The sequence below is a fragment of the Mesocricetus auratus genome, unplaced genomic scaffold (genome assembly GCF_017639785.1).
Source record: "Mesocricetus auratus isolate SY011 unplaced genomic scaffold, BCM_Maur_2.0 Super-Scaffold_100042, whole genome shotgun sequence".
NCBI lineage: Eukaryota > Metazoa > Chordata > Mammalia > Rodentia > Cricetidae > Mesocricetus > Mesocricetus auratus.
In genome coordinates, this window is record NW_024429219.1 from 2301891 (window position 1) to 2323713 (window position 21823).

At 50.9% G+C, this 21823-nt stretch overlaps 1 protein-coding gene across 5 annotated transcripts in view; it reads right to left on the reverse strand.

The window, feature by feature from the left end:
* Positions 1 to 542: 542 nt before the first annotated feature.
* Cep104 (centrosomal protein 104) overlaps positions 543 to 21823 on the reverse strand; it is a 32537-nt gene continuing 11256 nt past the window's right edge. For 4 of the 5 annotated variants that reach the window (XM_005079260.4, XM_013120060.3, XM_021232541.2 and 1 more), the window contains 13 exons: positions 20483 to 20680; positions 19967 to 20134; positions 19318 to 19491; positions 16649 to 16825; positions 14477 to 14683; positions 13857 to 13964; positions 12410 to 12446; positions 11263 to 11329; positions 10679 to 10787; positions 5793 to 5931; positions 5576 to 5643; positions 3048 to 3138; positions 543 to 2673 (listed from right to left, as the gene is read on the reverse strand). In XM_005079260.4, coding sequence (XP_005079317.2) covers positions 2558 to 2673; positions 3048 to 3138; positions 5576 to 5643; positions 5793 to 5931; positions 10679 to 10787; positions 11263 to 11329; positions 12410 to 12446; positions 13857 to 13964; positions 14477 to 14683; positions 16649 to 16825; positions 19318 to 19491; positions 19967 to 20134; positions 20483 to 20680 — 1659 coding nt within the window. In that variant the 3' untranslated portion in view covers positions 543 to 2557. Of the gene's footprint in view, positions 2674 to 3047; positions 3139 to 5575; positions 5644 to 5792; positions 5932 to 10678; positions 10788 to 11262; positions 11330 to 12409; positions 12447 to 13856; positions 13965 to 14476; positions 14684 to 16648; positions 16826 to 19317; positions 19492 to 19966; positions 20135 to 20482; positions 20681 to 21823 lie in introns of those variants that run through there. The other variant, XR_005872891.1, reaches the window with a different exon arrangement.

Below are 21823 nucleotides of genomic sequence, written 5' to 3' on the forward strand. Positions count from 1 at the left end.
CCAGGACTATGTTAAGTCGTCCCACAGAGTGAATTTTCTGTTCTGCATGTTGATAGTAAACTCATTTTCAACTGTGTTTTAGAGACCCAGCTGTCCTAAGCCTCTCTCCTCAGCAAGCATTGAGGACTGAGCCAACTCTCGGTCACAACTTTGAGCTGGGCATAGTGGCGCAAGCCTTTAATGCCAACACTTGGGAGGCAGAGCTGTGTGACCTCTGAGTTCAAGGTCAGCCTGGTCTACACCATGAGTTTTAAATCATCCAGGACTGCACAGTGAGACCCTAACTCAAAAACAAAACTAGGTGGAGATGGCTCAGTGGTTAAGAGCATTTGGAGTAGACCTGTGTTCAATTCCCAGGACTCACACAGTGGCTCATAACCCTAACTCCTGATCCTTTTCTGACCTCCATAGGCAACTGGCACATATACGGTGCACAAACATACATGTAGGCAAAATACTCACACATAAAAAGGAGTAAACACAATAAAAAACAAATGAAATATGTATATAAAATCTTAAAATAAAAGTGACAAAACAATGGATGATCTTTTTACTGTATTAATATACACAAGGCAAGTTAGCACATAAACCTAAAACAATAACAATAAAAATATATTATTTTATACTTCTGGCACCTGAAATAAAGACAAATAGAAAAACTAGTTAAAACATTAAAAAGTTGCAAATTTTCATTAAAGATATTTACAATGTATTCTAGTATCAGATATGACACAATTATTTTAAATTAGATTTAATAGAGTATCTTTTATGAAAAATATAAATAAATATTAAATACCCACGGAGTGTCATATGTGAAGCTTGAGGAGTGCCCCACGTCTTGATGTTATGAATGGTGGGGACTCTTAGCTCCTCCCCTAAGTCAAGCACAGTGGTGTGGAGCTTCGTGGCTGCAACGCCGCCGCCACCTACGCAGAGACTCATGATTCCGTAACAGGCAAACATGGTGGCTAAAAACGAAGGGTTCCTCTTTCTTCTGTTTAGTTTCGAGTCAGAGCCTCACTCTGGAGCCCAGGCTCCCCTTGAACTTGTGGTGAGCTTCTGACTCCGGCCTCCCAAGTGCCAGGAGTACAGGTGTGAGCCCCCACGCCAGGCTAAGGAGGGAGGAATTTTACAAATATCTTAAGTTCCAATAGATAGGAAGCGTTACATGTATCTATTTCTTAAGTTCTGAGGTTAACTTCCCATTGTCATCCGTACTTGGGGATGGGCTGGAAGACAGCGGCCGCATCTGACCCGGAAGACCACCTTGTCATCCTCTGGTACCCGTCTTGGCCTTCTCAGTCATTTCGTGCTCTCTCCACACTAAAGCCTCGGTCAGGGTCTTCCTCTCAACAGATCCCGTTCACTTGACACTGAGCCAAGCATAGTAGGAGCTGTTTGCCAAAAGCAGGGGTGAGTTCATGGGATTCACCACCCAGCATGCTCGCTGCTCAGGCACCTGTATCTTTATGGATTTCATTTTACATGGTTGGGAATTTTAAAGAAATATGCCCTAATTTTATAACACTCATTATCTCAATCTTAGACATTTCAAGGGGGCACGAGGAAACCTTAGAAAGCAGGCAGGGCCTCAGTGGGCCGCCCTTCAGCCCATGGTGACGGCAGTGACAGGAGTTTCAGATGGACTCGTCCTTCCCAAAGATGGGTGTCTGAGCGGAGCTCCTGGGAGGAAGGCGGGTTGAGGATGCTGACAGCTGTCTCCTGAGGTCTGAGTCAGTTCAGTGAAGCACTTGAGAGTGACACACTAGGAATGCTTTGGGAAAGTGGGGTCACTTACATCACAGGATGTCACACACCTGATCTGGAGGCTCTGGGCCAGCAAGGTGCGGGACTTGTCTTTGTGGGTTAGGCAAACATGGGAGGTGCTCATTTGTGCCATACCGCAAACAGGCTTGCAGGTGGGCTACAGTCAGGTGAGAATATGGTAACCAAGGGGGACATCGTCCAAAATCCACTTAGGACTGGGCAGCAGAGGGAAGACATCAAGGCAGGGCTGCCAGTGGAGACGCGGACAGTGTGCACGAGGAGCACGGGGCACAGTGTGTGTCGGAGGGAGGGACCTGTTCTTAGAGTGGCCGTCTTGTGCTTGCTTCCTTTATTGCTCGCCGCTGTCTACGGTGCGACACCCTAGCAGACGGGTCAGTGAGAGTCAGCACAGCAGGTTCAGCCTGGCTGCTGCTGTCTTCCAGAGCCACCAAAGCTGAGCTCAGCCCCGTGCAAAGTCCACCATGTGCAACAGCCACCAGTGAGCTCCAAGTCTGGGGTACATCTCAGTAGTAAGGAAAGTGGGCACTGCACTTGCTGGCTTCCTGAGTGAGAGGTACTTCTGTGCCTGAGCACAAAGGGCCCAGCACTGTGTGGCCTAGCCCGGGAAGGGTTCTTTGGTCATATCCATACACTCTGTTCCTGTGAGAGTAGACACGGTGACACAAGAGCCAAGGGACAGCAGGTACTGAACCCTGCATCACTATGTCAACACACATGGCTTAGAATGGGAAACTTGCACAGCCCTTGGCAGAGGCAGAAGTGGCAACTGTCAGCGCCTCGTGTACGTTCTGCTGGAGCTCTTACTCAGGCCTCCCTTTGGGGTGGGGATCTTGCTTCCAACCTTGGGTCCTAAGGTGCCTGACTTCGATGCTGCTGGGCCCTTCCCTGCAGTGGAGACAGATGCACAGAGCCACGTGAAAAGAGGAACTCTTATCCACAGGTGGGCTGCAGACCCCCAGTGATAGTGAGCACGGCTGGGAGAACCACACCGACACAGAGATACGCATGGCAGCAGGAGAGGAAGAAAAGGATGCAGGGCACAGAAGGCCATCAGTTCAACGACCCTGACAAGAGGTCATGGACCCGTGTTACACAGGAAGCGACAAGGCAGCTGTGGTGAGCTGTACCGGCCCCCAGTGAGCTGCCAGGCGGCCTGCGTGAGAAGCAGTCATAGCCTCTTCACACTGACAGAAACTCAGGATGCTTTTCACCTAAGCTGCAGCAGAGCACAGGAGCCCCACACGTGGCTTATACCTCACCTTGCTGCGGGGCTGTGGCCTTGGAGAGAATGTGTGTCTTTCGCAGGTTCATTGTGCAGCCGGTAGGGCCCATCAGATGAGCCTTCCACGCCTGCAACACAGAGGAGGCACAGCACGTTAGCCTGGTGGCTCCAAAGGGACCTGGGGTGCTGCCAAAGTAGATTACTCTTTGTTCATAACGGGATGGGGTGCTAACAGCGAGAGGCTTGGCTCCCTGCCCTTCTTGGCCTCAGCACCTGAGTCTTACAGGCTAAATGGCATTTCACATTCTGCCCTGGATGACTGGAACCTGAGTCTTGTGGCCACGAGGACTTATTTCTGCCAGTTGCTAGGAGGCACAAGGCAGTGGGCCCTTCCTGGGATGAGCTGCAGGGGAACACGCAGTTAGCTAGCAACTCCACAGGATCCCGGAGATAACGAATGGAAGTCAGTGGAGGCCTGGCCTGCCTCAGGGGAACCATGAGGTGGCAAATGGATGTTGCCATACAGGGCTAAGCAGGGTGTGTGCTGTATGGCACAGACAGCCAGAACAGGGGAAGCGAGTAAACAGCAAACAGCCGCTGACACAGAGAGCCGCTGACATGGAGAGGGTCTCAGTGCATGGCAGATGGTGAGCATGGAGGGGAGAAGGAAGGAAGGAAGCTGCTGTCTGCATCAGCACTGTTCAAGGCAGAGACCACAGAGTGAGGGGAGGAGAGAGAAAACTGGGTCAGTAAAGGCAGTGAATAGGATTTTAAAAAATGAAGGTTCCTAATTACGAATGGGCAGTGGGTTGCAGAGTCTGTGGATGTACAAGTGTGCACACTGTAAGGAGGGGACAAGGACAGCAGCCTCAGCCCAGACACAGCCCTTAGAACAAGCCTCATTTACAGTCTTGGGGAAGCCATCTATAAAACTCAAGCCCCTACACCTGTGAAATGAAAACAGTGCATCCAAGCAGGTCTTCAGTGGGCATCCAGACTGGGGGAGCCATGCTCTGGTCAGTCCCTGGGTACCAGATAATAGTGGGAGGGAATGGCCCACGGACACCAGCGTTGTCAGGCTGTCCTAGGTCACTAATAGTAGAAGGGAATGGCCCACCGACGCTCAGAACTGTGGGGAGAGCATCCTGGGATTCCAGAAGGGCAAGGTGAGGAAGGTGCAGTGGCTTGGGTGTGCACGGGAGACGGCAGTGTGCACCGACAGGGCTGTGACATGTCAGTGTCCCAGCTCTGTCCACTGTGGCTTGGCTGTGTTGAGTCTCCCTGTGCTGAGCACCATGGCGAGCTGAAAGGACCACACACCTTAGCGGGACAGCTGATTCCTGGTCTGGGCAGAACCTTCCAGATAGGAAGATACTACCTAAGGTCATGAGTCAGCTCCAAAGCCTCAAGGGACCAGGTGAAGGGACACTTGTCCAAAAGTGATCACCCACAAGGGCAGGGATGGCCATGGCTCTGTCTATTCTCATCTGTGAGTTTAGCAAGTCACTAAAAGCAGATAAGCGGCCACCTAGAGACTAGTGAGCTGGCCTGTCATCCTGAAAGATAGTTGCATAACAGTTCCCTTCAAGACTGAAAAATTTTATGCTGTGGGAAAACCTCTTAAGCAGGAAGGTAAACATGCAAAATAGCTTCAGGAAGTCCCTGAAACTGACCAATTTCACTAGGCCCCGCCCTGCCAGAGTATGCAAGCCAAGCTACAAGGAAGACCCCAAGACCAGTCTAGCTGCCTGGGTGAAGCAGAGACCAGCTGAGCTGCTGTGGAAAGGTTTAGACCAGAGTCACTTGGAAAGGACACTCTCCAACTCTGCCTGCAGGCTGTGCAGTGTGCCCCAGGTTCCCAGCTTCAGTGAACCGTCACTCATGCTGGGGAGGGCTTTGGTGATGCAACAGTCTTCTCCTATAACTCACCCCTCACTTACATTCCTCCTAAGTTATCCCAGTATAACTCAGGCCTCACAGTTGGACTTGGTAGTATCTGTACTGTAACGAGATCCTTCTCTGGTGTGAAGAGATGTGTGTTGTGTCTCCCCAGGAAAAGTTTTGTCACACAACACTGGTGATGAAGAAAGGTGACAGGAAGAATACTGTACTCTAGAGCATCTCCTGGGACAGAGCAGAGCTGCCTGGCATGGAGGGCATCCCCACTGTACTGTGCAGACAGCCAGATAGGAGGCAGACTCACGGAGACTGCAGCCCCTGCACGCACACCCCAATGCCAGAGGCTAAGTACATGCCAAAAAGCTGACGGGGTCACCGTGCTACTTACTCAGGACAGGAGGAGAGCATGGCACTGAGTAGGAAGAGAACTATCAACCATTACGGGGCACATTTTGTTACTCCCAACGGTTAGGGGCTACAGACCCGAGCGTGATGCCAGGAACCACACATGAAAGCCACGACCAGGAAGTGTGAAAGCATGGGTGCTGGCTGCCCAGTGTCTGAGACTGCTGTCAGGAGGCCAGGAGGGCACTGACTGACAGCCTTCATCCCAAGAGCATGCTCGACGCTTCCCTGCCACTCCCATCTCAGTTCAGGCCCCCTCACCTCTTCTCCAGGGGCAAAGTTCTCATGACACAGAGGACATCGGTTTGCCACCTTCTCCGATTTGGCAGCTGAAATGATTTCAATAAAGAAGACTTGGTTACTTGGACGAACCCTCAGGGAGAGGAAGGGCACATCTAATCCCTCAACACCCAAGCCTGACTCCCAACAGCAGCTGGACCATTCCCTGGGAGGACACTGGTGGCCAGATGACACTCACGGGTGCACTCCTTGGTTTTGATGTGCCTGGGAAGCTCCTCCTTGGGAACAGCTTCGCTGCAGCGATGGCACTTCCCAAACCCGTCCCTCTTGTCACATTCTGTCAGCAGGTGTTCCGTCAGGCTGGAGATCTCAACCACCTGTACCCGAGAGAAGGGCAGTGTGACTTCTGTGGACCCCACAGTGGACAGCACAGCTGTTCTGGGTCCTTTGGTATTTAGCCTAAGCGTCTGTAGTCACATACTTTGTAGAGACCCTGTGTCCTTCTCCTGTCACCTTAATGCCATGTAAAGGCCATGGCAGTTGATTTGAGTGTCCTCCGATGTGGCTCTGGGTTCAAATTCTGAATCCCCAGTATTTTTTTTTTTTTTTTTTTTTTTTTGGTTTTTCGAGACAGGGTTTCTCTGTGGCTTTGGAGGCTGTCCTGGAACTCGCTCTGTAGACCACGCTGGTCTCGAACTCACAGAGATCCGCCTGCCTCTGCCTCCTGAGTGCTGGGATTAAAGGCGTGCGCCACCAACGCCCGGCTGAATCCCCAGTATTTCTAAGAATGTGCATAAAAAAGAGAGTTCTCCCACCCATCTATGGTCAGAACGCCTTCCACACAGCAGCGGCACCCACACCGTTGAAGAGGGCAGCTGCTTGGGGCTTTCAGAATCCGTGCTGTCAGGTAGAGGAGACAGAACACTCCCCATCCTGCCATCCATGCTTGAAGAGAGGTCCAGAGCAGGAGAGAAGCAGACCAGGGCATGAACCCCAGGGAAGACTGGTAGGGGGACAGCCCCAAATTGAAAACTTCTGTTGTGGGACATTTGCACACTGTGTAGAGGTGTGCTGCTGTGGTTGGTGTAATAAAAACTTAACAGCCAATAGCTAGGGAGCAGGTATAGGCGGGACTTCCAAGTAGAGGTAGGAAGAGGAGACAAGTAAGGTGTGCAGGAGACACCAATGAGATGTGGAACGAGTTGGACACACAGACTGTGAGAGTAGTAAAAGCCACGTAGTAGAATGTAGATTAATAAAAACATAGGCTAGTTTAAGTTATGAGCTAGTACAATAGGCTAATGGCCAAGCTTTCATAATTGATACTAAGTCTCTGTGTCGTTATTTGTGAGCTGGTGGTCCAAAAGAAAGTCTGAGTATAGACTTCCATTCAAAAGATATGTGGAGACAAGGAAAAGACAGAGACATGGCCCAGAATGAGAGACGACGGGCCCATTGCCTCTGATGGACAGATGGCTATATCCAGATGTAGAAGTTGACAACAGGAAGGCCTAGCAAAGATGGCCAATGGCCAGCGGACAGGCAGTACGTAGCATGTCAGAACAGAGGTGTTCTCTCTCATTGCTGTGAGCTCTAAGGTGGCCAGGACTCTGTAGCACCTCTGGGTACTAGTTTAGTAGAAAAAAGCCTGTCCAAGAGGACCAGGCTAGACACGTGGCCCAGTGCTGTGGTTCTATTGATATTCCATGATTAACTCAATCATGGCCATTACTGAGCACAGATAGCTGTGCTGATCCCAAATGTGTTACACAACAAATAAAAAACTCAGACAGATATTGGGGTTCAAACTTTAAGCTCAATGAGCTGATCCTGCTGCCTCTCCTCAGCATGGCTGGGAATCCTGAGACTAAATGTCTTCCTATACTCCATGGGGCTCGAGAATGAATGCCCGATACTGAGACCTTGCTCCTGTCTTATTTACCTCCCTAATGCTGGGATTAAAGGCGTGTGATCCCAGGTGCTGAGATCATCTTTGTGTGAGTTGTTTCTCTTTAGGATTGGATCAATTTTGTGTAGATCTGGGTGGTTTTAGACTCATAGAGATCTGTCTACCTCTTAACCCTGAGTCCTAGGATGGAAGGTGTGTACCACCACTCCTAGCTTCTGGCTGCTGGGATTAAGGGTGTGTATCACCACTGCCTGATCTCTATGGCTTGAGGCTGACTTTGCTTTCTGAATCCTCAGGCAAGCTTTAATAAACCATAAATAATATATCACCACAATCACCCATGGTTATGGCAATGAAATCATGCAGAACAATACACTGATAGTCTGATCCATGGTAACGGAGGAAGCTGCAGTCATCTCCTGAGACTCCACCATGCTTGACCTGTCCCTCAGCTGCGTGTCACCCTGAGAAGCCCCACAGTAGTGCGCAGGAAGTGGAAGTTAACTGAGGACGACACTCCACTGGTACTGCTTTGGTGAGCTGTACCCTGAGGAGCCGTGAGTAGCCCCAGGAAATGCACTGGCTCACCATGCTGGGTAGAACTGTCTCTGTTTTGTTGGTGTCCTGTCGGGGGTGAACAGATGTCCTGTACATCTCCCCCAGGAAAATCCACACAGCAAATCAGAGCCTGACTGCAGTCCTGATGGAGCTAAGAGTCTTGGAGAAGCAGCTACGTTGCCTGTTATGGGTAATAAGGGGCGTCTGCAACTGAGGCTGAGCTATCTAATAGCGGAACATCTGCAGGGCCGTCTCAATATGCCTGTCCTGTGGTACTGACGGCAGGCCTCTTTACAGGAGGTCCTGAAAATGGCATCCATCAGGGCATATAGTACACGTCTTCAGGCAGCACACAGGGTGCACATCTCCTGGCTACTTGCTGGAGATGGAGGACCAGACAATGCCCACGAGCCCTGCAGGATGGAGGGCAAGGAGGGGCTGCCGAGCCTCTGCCCATTGCTGTGCAGGAATGAAAGCTCATGGGTGGAAACCACCCCAGCTTCTTTCCAAGAGGCCTTCTGAGACCTGCCTGCTCTGTGAAAAGGTCTCATTATATCCTAACAGGCCTTGAAAAGCATTCTAATAGCAGCCAAACAAGCAGGTAAAGGGTTTAAAAGCAGAAGGCATCCCACCTCAGGAACCACAAGGCTACCGGAGGAAAACCTCAGTGTTCGGAGTGGGCTACCTCCCACAATCTGTTGTTGTCCACCCACACCACACATATTGCTACCTGCATGCCAGAAGCATGTGCTAAGCCCCTACTGCTAATGACACCGCATGCTGTAGTAGAAAGACATGGAGGGATTCTGCTAGGCCCCTCCCACTGGCTGGCTTTAGTAGTGCCAGAAAGTGCTATGCAGGCTACCGGGGAGGACTCTCACCAGCAGTTCTGCACAGCATGAGCTCTGCCTGCTACGCTACAACGTGCCAGGCCCTGCCAGTGCAACAGCAGCACGAGTTCTATGGCACAACCGGCTGTTTTCTGACAGGGTGAAGGCTCGCTCTACAGCAGAGAACTCAGGTGAACTGGGATCATGGGCCTCTTTTCTCAAATTGTATGTCTGCCATATTGTTTTCTGAACATTTGTGTTTCTGTCTCTAGATTACTGTTACTGTGAGCTATGGTCAAGTGTGGATCCTTTTTTTTTTTTTTTTTTTTTGGTTTTTACGAGACAGGGTTTCTCTGTATTGTTTTGAAGGCTGTCGGTCCAGCCTGGCCTCGAACTCACAAAGATCCGCCTGCCTCTGCCTCCCGAGTGCTGGGATTAAAGGCGTGTGCCACCACTGCCCGGCAAGTGTGGATCCTTTTGTTACAAGCGTCAGTTACTTCAGAGAGCCCCAAAGGGCCTAAGTACTCAGGATCCATGTCTGCTACTGTGGCATGTAGAAGGACAAATTTACTATGGCTCTCAACTCAAAAATGGCTCCTCACTTAACTTTAATTTCTTTGAGCCTTGGTTAAGTGGAAACTACTGTCTTCATTCTACAACCTTGTCTCAGAGTCTGCTGACAAAGGAGAGAAGTTCAACTGCCCGGAAGAGACAATTCACGGAACCAGCACTGCAGACCATGTCTATGAGCCAGCCACTAATTCACTCAGCCCAGCACGAAGCCCAGTGCCCTGTGTCCTGGCCTGTGTCTACGGAGTGTGAATAGTTTCTTTGCTTATGTAGTGTTGGTGTAAACCTCTGGTTTCAGTTTCCCCCTAAGGGTATGGTAACTGCTCAATTACACAGTGAAGGAACGAATCTACATTACCCCCCAAGGCTCAGGGGACACAGCAGTAGAGGGCAGAAAAAAGTCACGCACTGGAGGAGGATGTGGTGCTGTAGTGTAGCTATGTCCTCTGGGCTCAATGTAACTGTTGGCCTCAAGGGGCAGAGACTATGGTGACCGACGAGTACCCTACCCCACAGCTATAGCAATGTAACAAGAAATGAGCCTTATGATCAATAGGTCTGGGTGACAGTCACGGGGCTGTCACCATCCCAAGGCTCCACTCACCATCCCTGGTCCTACCCCACCACACACGGTCTTGTGGTCTAGCACAGCAGACAGTGAGTGGGATTTGACTGTGATGGTTAGGGGGAGAGGGAACACTTTTCAGTGATGAAGCTGCTCGAGAGTCAGCCATAAGCAGCTAGTAACTGCTAAGCTGGACTTAGAGGATCCCAATTAGTGTTTTAGCTGGGAACAATAGATGTTTCTTTATGTTTCCCAGGAGTATTGCAACACAAGACTGTCAGTAGTAAAGCTATTCCCAGCAGTCCCAAACTGAAACAGTAAAGGGTTTGAATCAATTATGGTCTTTGCAAAGCACAGACATGGCAGCAGGTGATCCAACACAGGAGAGCTGGGCCCATGCTGCAGGACCCCGCTTACACAAAGTCCCAGCAACAACTGCTGTAAATGCCATCAGAGTGGGATGGGGATAACTTGAGTTGTGGGTGGTGAAACTGTGGTTAACAGAGCCGTCACTCTGGGTGGGACACAGCATGGACTTCTCTGCTCTCCTCATGACTTTCCTTCTGAAGCTTCAAAGACCTGGGCTACCCACGCTTTGGTCTTTTTCTCAAAGCCTGGATGTTCGAGTGCTCGGCACCTGCCCTGCCTGCAGTGGTCACCTGAGTGGCCATGGCCCACGCCCAGCACCTGACCTGCCTGCAGTGGTCGCATCTCGTCAGCATGAGGCAGTGTTTCCAGTAGTGGAGGTCCAGGCCCTCTTCTGTGAAGGACTCATTCCTCTCCCCACAAAAGATGCACAGACTACAATGAAAGAGAAAAGCTAGAGGTAAAGGCCACGCTCTGGCTACTGTGACCACTCAACGCCCTCTGCATTAGACTCAGGACTCCCTAGACGCCTCCGTCCTGAAACGCCTGGTGCTCTGAGGACAGGCTATACCTCTCGGGAAGGATAGCAGGGCTCAGGGTTCTTGCATAATGCCTGGAGAAAGGGCTTCACCAAGCAGATGGCACGAGCTACAAAAGAGGGGAGGACAGCAAGGCCTTTACAGATTGGACCTGCCCCTGGACAAGATGTCCAGGACAACTGTTGTGGGGCAAAGACGGGGCTGTGGCTGTGGCTGTCCCAAGCCAGTGTGAACTGGCTGAGGGCAGTTTCCAGGCTTTGGAATCAGGAGGTGGAGTCCAGAGACTGAGAGTCACAGTGAGCCAGGGAGGAGATGTACGCCCAGGGCCTCTCCCTGCCCACCACGCAACACACACAGATTGCATCACTCACTTATCCAAATAGTGGTTATCTGGGATCTCTGGAATGTCAGGTGGGGCAGCTTTTCTCCCTTGAGGGTCTGATGAGATTAAAAAAAAACACACACACAATTTAAGTAACATTTTGTTGAAATGTTTAAAGTTTCACCAAAAATACTAATTTAAGAAAATGTCATTTTGAGTCGGGCGTTGGTGGTGCACACCTTTAATCACAGCACTTGGGAGGCAGAAGCAGGCAGATCTCTGTGAGTTCGAGGCCAGCCTGGTCTATAGAGCGAGTGCCAGGATAGGCTCCAAAGCTACACAGAGAAACCCTGTCTTGAAAATCCAAAAGGCAAAACAAAACAAATACCTTAATGTCATTTGCTTTATTATGAACCCAGTGGTAAGGTATCCAGCGAGAGCTGCAGAGCTAAGAGAAGCGGTTTCCTATCCTTTTCTTCAGTGCTAGTCAGGAGCCTTACACATCCCAGGCAAGCACTGTGGCCACGAGCTGCAGCTGCAGTTGGGTTTGAGGCTCAGGCCTTGCTATGTAGCTCTGAGTAGCCCAAGCTGGCTGCAGTGCTTCCAGTGAGATCTGATCCCACCCCACCCCAGGCTTACATCAGAACAATTGGTTCCCAGTGGGTGGAACTGTTTGGGAAGGATTAGGAGGTGTGGCCTTGTTGGAGGAGGTGTGTCACCTGGGCAAAAACCTGAGCCACTCCCAAAATCTTTCTGCCTGTCTTGTGCCTTTGGAACAGATGTGAGCTCTCAGCAACTGCTTCAGCACCATGCCTGCCTGACTGCTGCCATGACAGTCATGGGCTCACACTCTGAAAGTGCAAGCCCCAGACAAACTTTTTCTTCTACAAGGTGCCTTGGTTATGACATCACAACAATAGAAAAGTAATTAAGACACTTGCCATCCTCCTGCCTCATCTGCCACTCCCTAGGCTCATAAGTGTGACACCAGGCCTGCAAAAGGAAGTGATTTTGTTTTGTTTCAAGATAGTCTCACTATGAAGTCCTGGCTGGCTTGAAACTTGTTATGTCGCCCAGGCTGGCCTCAAACTCACAAGAAAACCTCCAGTCTCTGAGTGTTGGGATTAAAGGTGTGTCACCATGCTTGGCAAAGAAAGGGATTTCAGGTTGAGTTGCCCCGACTGGAATTTGCTCACCTTGATTCTTGATCTTCATGGAGTCATCCTCCTTCTCCTAAGACACAAAGAGAAAGGGTCAGGAGCAAACTGTGTCTATGAGCTGCAGTCTACCCAGCATACACTAACCTCAAAGTGCATGTCTAGATTTTGTTTGATATTTCTATCAAAGAATAATAGAATTCATGTCTTTCCTATTTATTTATTTTATTCATGACAGTCCTATCTATCTATCTGTCTACCTACCTACCTACCTACCTACCTACCTACCTACGTACCTATCTGTGACAGTCTCCTCTGTGTAGCCCAGGCTGGCCTCAACATTGCAATCCTCCTGCCTCAGCTTCTTCAGTGTTGTAATTGCAGACACTCAGCTCCACACAGCTATGACAGGGTCATCAGCAATCTTTTTGAGCCAACCCTGGTGGTGAACACCTATGAAGTTGGCATTTGTTAAGCAGAGACAAGAGGGTCACAAATTTGAGGCCAGCCTGGGCTACTGAAATGAGTTCTAGGGCAGCCTGAGCTATACTGTGAGTCTCCATGTTAAAACAACAACAACAACAAAACAACTCCAGCATTTCCTGCTGCTCTCTTTAGCTCCACCATTCCACAGACACACACATACCAAAGCTACCAATCTCCTCTACAGGTGACTGCCATTCATTCCTGTTTGTCGAGTGACCACCAACCCCATCAACATAGGCCATGTCCTTGTGACCTGGAGAGAGCCTCTAGTTTGTCACACCTGTAAGCTAGTAGGAAAAATACTCAGCATGGGCTGCACCCCTGCTGATGGCTACCATCAGGCTGCAATGGGACAGGAGGCACCGCAGAGCGCCAGGGAAAGGCAGTGGCCAGCTCCAGCCTCCCCCTGCGTTCCCCTTTCCTTACTGTTGCTCTCATACTGGCGCTGGTGGGGAGGTCTGGGGACCGTCAGCCCTTCTTGGGCAAATACACTGTAGACGTGTTTCCGCTTCTCTGCTTCTTCTCTCTCGCTTGTGTAGAGAGCAGCACGTGAGACCTCTGCCCACCTCACAGCATCTTGGAACTTGCGCCATAGGCACAAATAGCTTGGAGTCAGGCTCCAAGTGCGCCTTACAAGATTGAGCTTTGCATCTGGGACTGTGGACCTCCTTAACACTCTGCCCTCTTACATTTTAAATATTACTTGAATTTGTGGGCATGCGTGTGTGGGGCGGCAGCACGGGCAGACTACATTGCAAGTCCAGAGGGCAGAGGACCACTTTATGGAGTCAGTTCTTCTATCCCACGAGTCCCAGGGACTGAACACAGTCATCAGTTTGGCAGCAGAGACCCCCCTGAGCCATCTTGAGGGTGGGCAGGCAGAAGGTTCCCCTCAAAACTCACAGCAGCAACAGAGCTGGCTACTAACTCACACGGACGGACACCATCTGCATCGCCCCAGCACCCCACACACGCAGGCGAAGGTGGCTGGCATCCTGACCTGGGCTCCAGCCTGGGTCTCTCTCAGTGCCGCCAGCTGGCCCTGCAGAGCCTTCATCTCTTCTCTCTTCTGCTTTTCTGCTTCCCTCGTGGCTGCTCTTTTCTGGGCCTGGTCAAAAATGTTTTTCTTACATTAGAAGAACTTTCTGGGGGTAGCTTCAGACACTGGGAGACAAATCACAGCATTTAAATTTGGATATGACTGTAACTCCGGTTAAAAGTAAATTCTTCAGTGGCTCACTCAAGGTTTGTGCATCCTTAACCCCGCTCTCCCAGACAGGGAAGCACTGCTCTCACATCTCCCGGCTCACAGGCAGGGCCCGGACAGGGTGGGGCCCCGACAGGCTGGAGCATAGATCGGGAACCTGCTTCTCACTGCGGCCCGTGCTTCTCCACATGGGGCTCCTTAAGAAGGAAACTGGCCGTTTATTCATGTCTCAAGTAGCACTGTTATTCCTCTGACTTTCTTTTTTCCTAGTCCGGCCTGTCCGGTAGGCACGGCAATCCTCTTAGCTCAGTCTCCCAATGCTGAGGTTACGGCATGAGTCAGCATGGCTGGTCCATGTTCCATGCCACTCTTAAACAGACTGCAGTGCCCCCCATTCATGAAGGTCAACTCACCCTGACTTCGGCCTCTGTCGGCCTGCCATCTATCTTAGCAAACCCCTCGAAAATGGCTTTGTAGAGAAGGTTCCTGCGTGTGCTGCTGTCTTCTGGAGGAAGGTGCTCCAGGGTGAGGGCTGGGTGCTGCCTGTACATGTCCAGGATGACTCTGACCGCTGTCTCTCGTACCTCATACACCTTGTGCTCCAGGGCGCTCAGTGCAAACTGCAAAGAAAGCAACTCAGCTCTGCTACTGATTTTCTAACAACAAAATTAACTTCTCCCAGAACAACAGCGACCCAGGTGTACCCTGAGACGTGGAAAGTAAGGGCAAGGCAAAGAGGAGACAGGTGCAGAGGGAGCCACACACCTGCAGGTCTCTCCAAGGTGCTGGCACACAGCACACTCAGTCCAGCACTATGCTCGGCTTTTGCCACTGTGTGCTGTGAGGCTCTCTTTAATTACGTCCATCCACACACTCATATTTGAAATACACCATTATAAAGGGACTAACACAACCTCAGGGATGCCGCATGCAGGCCAAGGAGGGTAACACTTCTGTGGGGTTATTTTCTGTCTGGCTCCCCAGGCTGTTTTCTGCCTCTGCCTGGAGGCTCCCATTCATGTGCAGCTGGAATGTGCTGCTGCCCGGGCTGTCACCCTGCACAGCGTGTGTGTGCACAGCTGTGTGTGTATGCAGGGTTTGTTGTTTTAACACTGTGAGCAGGGTGCTGGGGATCCAGCAAGTGTTAAGAGCACCGATCTAACATACCCACAGGTTCTGTCCCTAGCACGCAATTGTACATGCCACCAAAAATATCAGCGAGATGGCTCAGCCAGCCAGGACCCTGTCCCGAGGCTGACTGCCTGAGTCCTGGCCTTGGCACCCACAGTGGAAGGAGAGCACTGACTGACGCCACCCTCTGACCTCCATGTGCCCCCTGGGGCTTCTGCTCCATGGGTGCTCGGACCATGCTTTCCAGACCCTGAGCTCACTCACTTTATGTCAGCGGTTCCCAACCCGTGGGTCACGACCCCCAAACAACCATCAGAAAACAGATTTGTACATTACGATTCATAACGGTGGCAAAATTAGTTATGGTGGGGGTCACCACAGCATGAGGAACTGTATTAAAGGGTCCCAGCGTTAGGAGGGCTGAGAGCCACCTCCTACATCTTTCATTTTCACTGCACTGTGGTGCCGTCAAACAATCAGGCCACAATATGAGTCGGCATGGCTGGTTCATGTTCATGCTACCCCATACTTCTGAAGGCTCAGCCTGCGCCACTCAGGCTCTCCCTACCCCTGGCTGCTCACCGTCACATCTGACTCCACACTGGCTCCTCACCTCCTTCCAGCCCGTGCTTCTTGTACTCTTACATCACAGACTCTGGTCCACCTTTCCCATGAGCCTCTCTGTCTCTGTATCCAGTGTGCACGCACAGCAACCCCATGGTCCTGCTCATCCATTCCTGCAGTCACCCCTGTACCCCTCTCTTCCTTTCTTTCGTGTCATCAGGTGGCGCTGAACCTGAGGGCAGCCAGTCAGTGTCCCACCGGACGATTCTGTTTCACTGCAGACTCGGCCACATACTCCTGTCCTGTGCCATGGGCAGCGGAGCTCAGTCATGAAACAAGTGTCTGGCAGTGACCCAGGCAGGAGACCAAGGTGGGCATGGTTTATACTCTCTGATGCATTCTTAAGCAAATCACTTTTTGTTTTTCAGGTTTTTTTTTTTGAGACAGCATCTTATATGGCCCAGTCTGACCTCAAACTTACTCTGTAGCCAGTGATAATCTTGAACTCCTGCCTCTACCTCCTAGTGCTGGGATTACAGGAGTGTGCAGCGTTGCAGACTGAACCTGGGCTTACCTCCTAGTGCTGGGATTACAGGAGTGTGCCGTGTTGCAGACTGAACCTGGGCTTACCTCCTAGTGCTGGGATTACAGGAGTGTGCAGTGTTGCAGACTGAACCTGGGCTTCTGTGCCTGCTAGGGGAGCCCTCAGTCAACACCCCAAAGAATGACTCTCAGGGTTTGCTCCCGCCGTGGAGAGGGATGTGCATGCTATGCTCCCACTAATGAGTGAAGAGACAGCAGGAGATCCTGGATGATCCCGCACGCTCCCTGGCTCAGTCACCGATTAGACAGCCCTGCTCTAAGTGTCACGTGCCACAAGGTTGGCTCACCTTCATCACATTGTCCACGGTGAAGCCTGAGTTCTCAGTGCCCAGGTCTCTCAGCAGCCGGGACAGAAGGTCCACCTGGCTCATTGCCAGATGAACAGAAGCATTGGCCTTCAGTGGCTGCACCAGGTAGGACGGAATGAGTTGGAGAGACTTCACCTCCTTAAACAAGGCCATTTCCTACAAATGGAGCACAATTTGTTAGTTATTACAGGTAAGGAGCTGGAGGTGACTCAGTACAACTTAGCAAGTGAAGGGACAGTGACAGGCCACAAGAGAATTACGAGTGGGAGCTGGGGTATCTTGGAAACAATTAGAGAGGAGGCAGAACCACAGATCTGAAGCAGACGAGATGACACGAGAGTCTGCAGGCTTCTGATGCAGGTGTTTCTCAGTGTCAGTAAAACCTTTTTCTGAATGTAAAATTTGGAAAGAAGTTAGGCTCAGAGACAGAACTTTAGCACTGGGTGTCAATGATTCTCTGGTAATATGATCAATAGATGGGACTAGAGTAAAAGTCCCATCTATTGCTTCCATTGTTAGGTGACGGGGTCTCACTAAGTAGCTTAGGCATCCCTGAACTTGCCAAATCATGTAGTCACAATCTCTCTTTGTATTTAGGTCATGAGTGATGGCTCAGATACAAAGGACAGAGGCACAGTAAATATGGCTTCCAGAGGCCAGGACAGCAGCATCCTGAAATAACAAGTGGGCCTGAACATGGAGGCTCAGGGGCAGTTAACCTGACGACTTTGGAAGCTCATTTTTATTTACGTGTGTGCACTTGCGCTATGTGTCTGTGTGTAATATGCCATGTGGGTGTAGGTGTTTTTGAAGGCCAGAAGAGGGCACTGGATCCTGTGAGCTGGAGTCACAGGAGGGTGTGAGAAACCATACATAGGTTCTGGGAACTCAAGTGCAGCTCTCAGAAAGAGAAGCAAGCACTCTTCACTGGGCCGTCTCTCCAGACCTGTCTGGTAACATTTGGCACAGGATTACCTCAGGTGGTGAGGGAACTTTATACTTCCCAGAAAATAACAGGGAAAGCCAGAGAGGCACGCTCCTGGAGCCTTAGAACCAGGGAAGTCGAGGCAGAGGAACTGTGAGTGCAGGGTAACACGGCTACATGGTAAAACTGTCCTAAAGCAAGCATTAAACACGGGCTGAGTGTGGTGGCACACTCCTGCAGTTCTGGCTGCGGGAAGGCTGAGGTGGAAGGAGCACCTGTGCTCAGAAGGAGGGTGACCTGGGTGACACGGGCAGACCCTGTCTCTTAAGGAAAACAAAAACCGGCTTCACACATGGGAAAGAAATGAAGCAATACACATTTCCATTTGCTCTGAGACTCACTGAAACCCTCCTGCCTCTGTCTTTCAAGGGCAGACACAACTTTTTACGGGTCATACCCCGCCCAAGCTCCATGCTACGAGCACTCGGCAGCACGTCTATTCTTATTCCCACCCCCATATTTGTTTTCCCTGGAAATTAAATTTCTTAATAAAGCCAGGTCTGAGATTCTTTACATTTCGAAGAATGACAAAAGTTCTAAGACAGATGTATGCACTCATAAAACTTGCATCAAACCTTAAGAAATTTTAAAGATTTTTCAAGTCCAGATACGGAGCTTAAGGATCCCTGAATCAGCGGGGCAGTGCACACCTGTAATCCCAGTGCTTGGGAGGTCAAGCACAAACACCTCATCTAGTTCTAGGTCACCCTTGGCTACACAGCAGATTCCAGGTGAGCCAGGGCTACATGAGACCATGTCTCATAATAAGAAAAACAAAACAAAACAAGCTTCCAGCACCAGATGTGTTCACCGGCTGACTTAAATAAAGCCGCACACATTTTCACAGTGCTTCATACATCTGTGTCAGGAGCCTCTTCCCCTTTCTCGTTAGCAGTCCTAGGTGACTGCACTCCATTTGTTGTCTGTGCACGTGTGTGGGTGTGAGCACACACAGAGGGAGAGGGCAGGTCACAAGACAATTCACGGGAGTTCAGACTTCAACCGTTGGGCCCAGCTCAGGGGTTGAACTCAGGCTGTCAGGCTTGGTGGCAGGGGCACCTTTTACCCACTGAGCCATTGCTCCTGCCCTTTCTGTGTTCATGTGAATGGGGTGTGTGCACAGCCATGCATCCTGGCATGTGTGGAGGCCCGAGCTGACTTCAGGAGTCTTCCTCCATGGCTAGCCCACCTTATTTGAGGCAGTGTCTCTTAATCAAACCCAGAGACTGCCAACATGGCTAGTCTTGCTAGGCAGTTCGCTCCATGGACCTATCTCTATCGTCCAAGGCTGGGATAACAGGGGAGCGCTATGCCCATTTGGTGTTTATGTGTGTTGAAAGGATCTTAACTATGAGTCAGAAACCACTTTAACTGCTGAGCTGTCTCCCTAGCTTTACATATTCATTATTTTTATCTCCAATAAGCTGGGTGTGGAATTGTGCCTGAACCCGAGCACTTGGGGAAAAAGCCTGAACTCCACGGTGAGCTCAAGTCCAGCCAGCATTCCAGAATGTCGCAAAACAGCAACAAAAGCCTGTGTGCACACTGAGCTCGCCTCCCCAGCTCCAGGGGAGCATGGCGGCAGGTGTCTGAGGCTCTGGTGTACAGAGCGAGCCCTGCAAGGCAGAGCCAGACAGTCACAAGGTGATGGGGAAGTTCAGACCTGAATGAAATTCAAAGCTATGACGCGGAGGCGAGCAGAGGAGTCTCCGGTTCTGGTGAGTAAAAGGGGCACGGTTCTCTCCACACAGTGCGTTGTTTCCAGTTTGCTCAGCTTGTGCTTAGGAATATACTGCGTAATTATCATTTTCAGCAGTTTCAATGAAGCCTGAAAGACCTGAAGAAAATGAGGTTACACGCATGAACTGCAGTGGTGGAGTCCAGGAGGAAATAGGAAATCAACAAGTGTGAATGCTATACTATAACCCACTTCCGAGAACAGCACCCCACACCCGAGCCCTGCTCTCACTGCGGCCCTCACTGACCCTCCTGACCATGCGATGCCAGCTCACCGTTCCTGAGAGACACCCAGCCCTCAACTTTTCTTTTTTGGAATACAATTTGCCAGCTCCTCAAGTCTCAAGAAAAACGAGGAGAGCTGAATGCTGGTCTACACATCTGCTGAGGTCTGAGGGAAAACAGAGGCCGTGCAGAGCGGGAAGAAGCGCCCAGGTGAGGACAGCATCTCCCACCTGCCTCTTTCCCTGGCACCTGGGGCGCACCCCCTGCTGGAGGACCCTCATTCCTGGCCTCATTGAAAGCTAAGTCACGGTTACATCAATGACCCGAGGGCAGCAGGCAGAGGGACTTACTGCGGTCACAATGTCCTTTGTGGCTCTTCTGACGAGAAAGACAGATGCTCTGAGTATGTTTTTCAGATCTTCCTTCTGGGTTCCAACAGGCATCTCCATCAGCTTCTTGTACAATGCCAGCAGTGCGTCTTCTCGGCAGGACCACGTCTTGGAATAGGCCCCAGCCACCTGCCAGGAAACAGCAGTCCTGCTTCGCCTCAGGAGGCAGACTGTCTGGCCCCACACAGCCACCTCAGACTGCCATCCTGCACTTAGAACTCTTTTATAGTAGGAAGCCCTCTGCAGAATGAGAGGTAGACCCGTGCTAATGGATATTAATGGATATTAAGATCCGAGACCTCCACATGTGAATGGCAGGATGTACATGAATGTGTGCGCGTGTGTGCGTGCACACGCACTCACACACACACACACACTAGCACGCATGTTAAACAAAGCTTCTTATGTTGTGCTCTGTTTGTGGGTACATGCACACACGTGCGCCATGCATGTGTATAACTTGGTTTTCCTTTTTACCAAGGCTTCGCCTAAGGTGTCGATGGCAGAACTGGCTTCTCTCAAGGCCTTCTCTGTCAAGGGCTCTGGCTCCCCTGAGATACCGCGTCTCCGGACGTCACTGCTGTCTGCCTCTATCACTTCTGGCTCTGCAGGTGCTTCCCCCAGCTGCTTTCGAGTAACAGGAAGAGGCCGTTCATCGTAGGGCAGGGCGTCTACCTGTGGGTGAGCAGAAGTGAGCAGGGTGCTGTGGGTAGGGAGGGGCTCTGCCCAGGATGACTGCTCCGCACACTGATGGGCCAGAGTCCAAAGGGCTAACTCTGCTGAGTACAAGTAACATCAGATTAGAATAATTCCCACAAGAGGGTTATAACTGGAAAAATGCGACAAAGCCTTCCATTCCTGTCTAAACTCATGACCAGCACACAAATTCAGCTCAGACACTGGTCACCTGCAGCCACTTCAGTTCAACTGACACAAAGGACAGGAGGAAGGGTCATCCCATTATTTTCCAGACTAGCGTTTGCTGACATACTGCATTACATAGAGCAGTAAACACGTTTCTTATCTGGGAGCTCAGGCCCAACACAGCTTCCCAGTAAGGGGATCTGTGACAAGCTTCCTCTGTGGTGCTCCTTGATGAGGCAGCTGCCACCCCAGTCTTCTGTCCTCCAGCATCTGGCTCACCAGGCGCTGCTCTTGGTGCCCACATGGCAGTGAGGATGGACCTTCTGCCTTCACAGCCTCATCTAGTCAGAGACAAAGGCACAGAACCAAACCCACAAGTCCACAGCAGAGTGAGAGCGTGGAGGGCACGCCTGCCTGGGCCCTGGAACACACGGTACTGAGACCGTAGGCAAGTGCACATGGGTGAGAATAAACTTCTCAAAGTCTGCAGTCACTTGTGTGAAACCCTGAGACAACATGGAAGACCAGGTCACAGGAGCATCGCTACCCTAAGGTGAACACGTGGGCAAAGGCCCCTTCTGGCGAGGCCTCCTCTGTCCTCGCTGCTGCTCCAGAGGCTGGGGCGTGTGACTCCAGCTGACCTACTGGACTGAAGTGAGGACCTGCTGACAAAATGTGCTGCTGTGATAGCAGGCAGCCTAGGGAGACAAGGAGTCGGGATGTCAAGCGATAGGAAGACATGAGGTTTCTGATGACAATATTGAGCTCTTGAGTCAAATCAGTCCTGGAACCTGCAGAATCTACTGCGTTCCTAGCTTAACAGTCAATAAAAAGCCCAGCTTGACTCAGGTTTCCTGTTACGATGCTGTTCTAACAGGCAACTGACCATGGATACATGGCTGAGGCGCTATCTGGGAAAGTATGTATAGGGGATTTACCCATTTGAGACAGGAC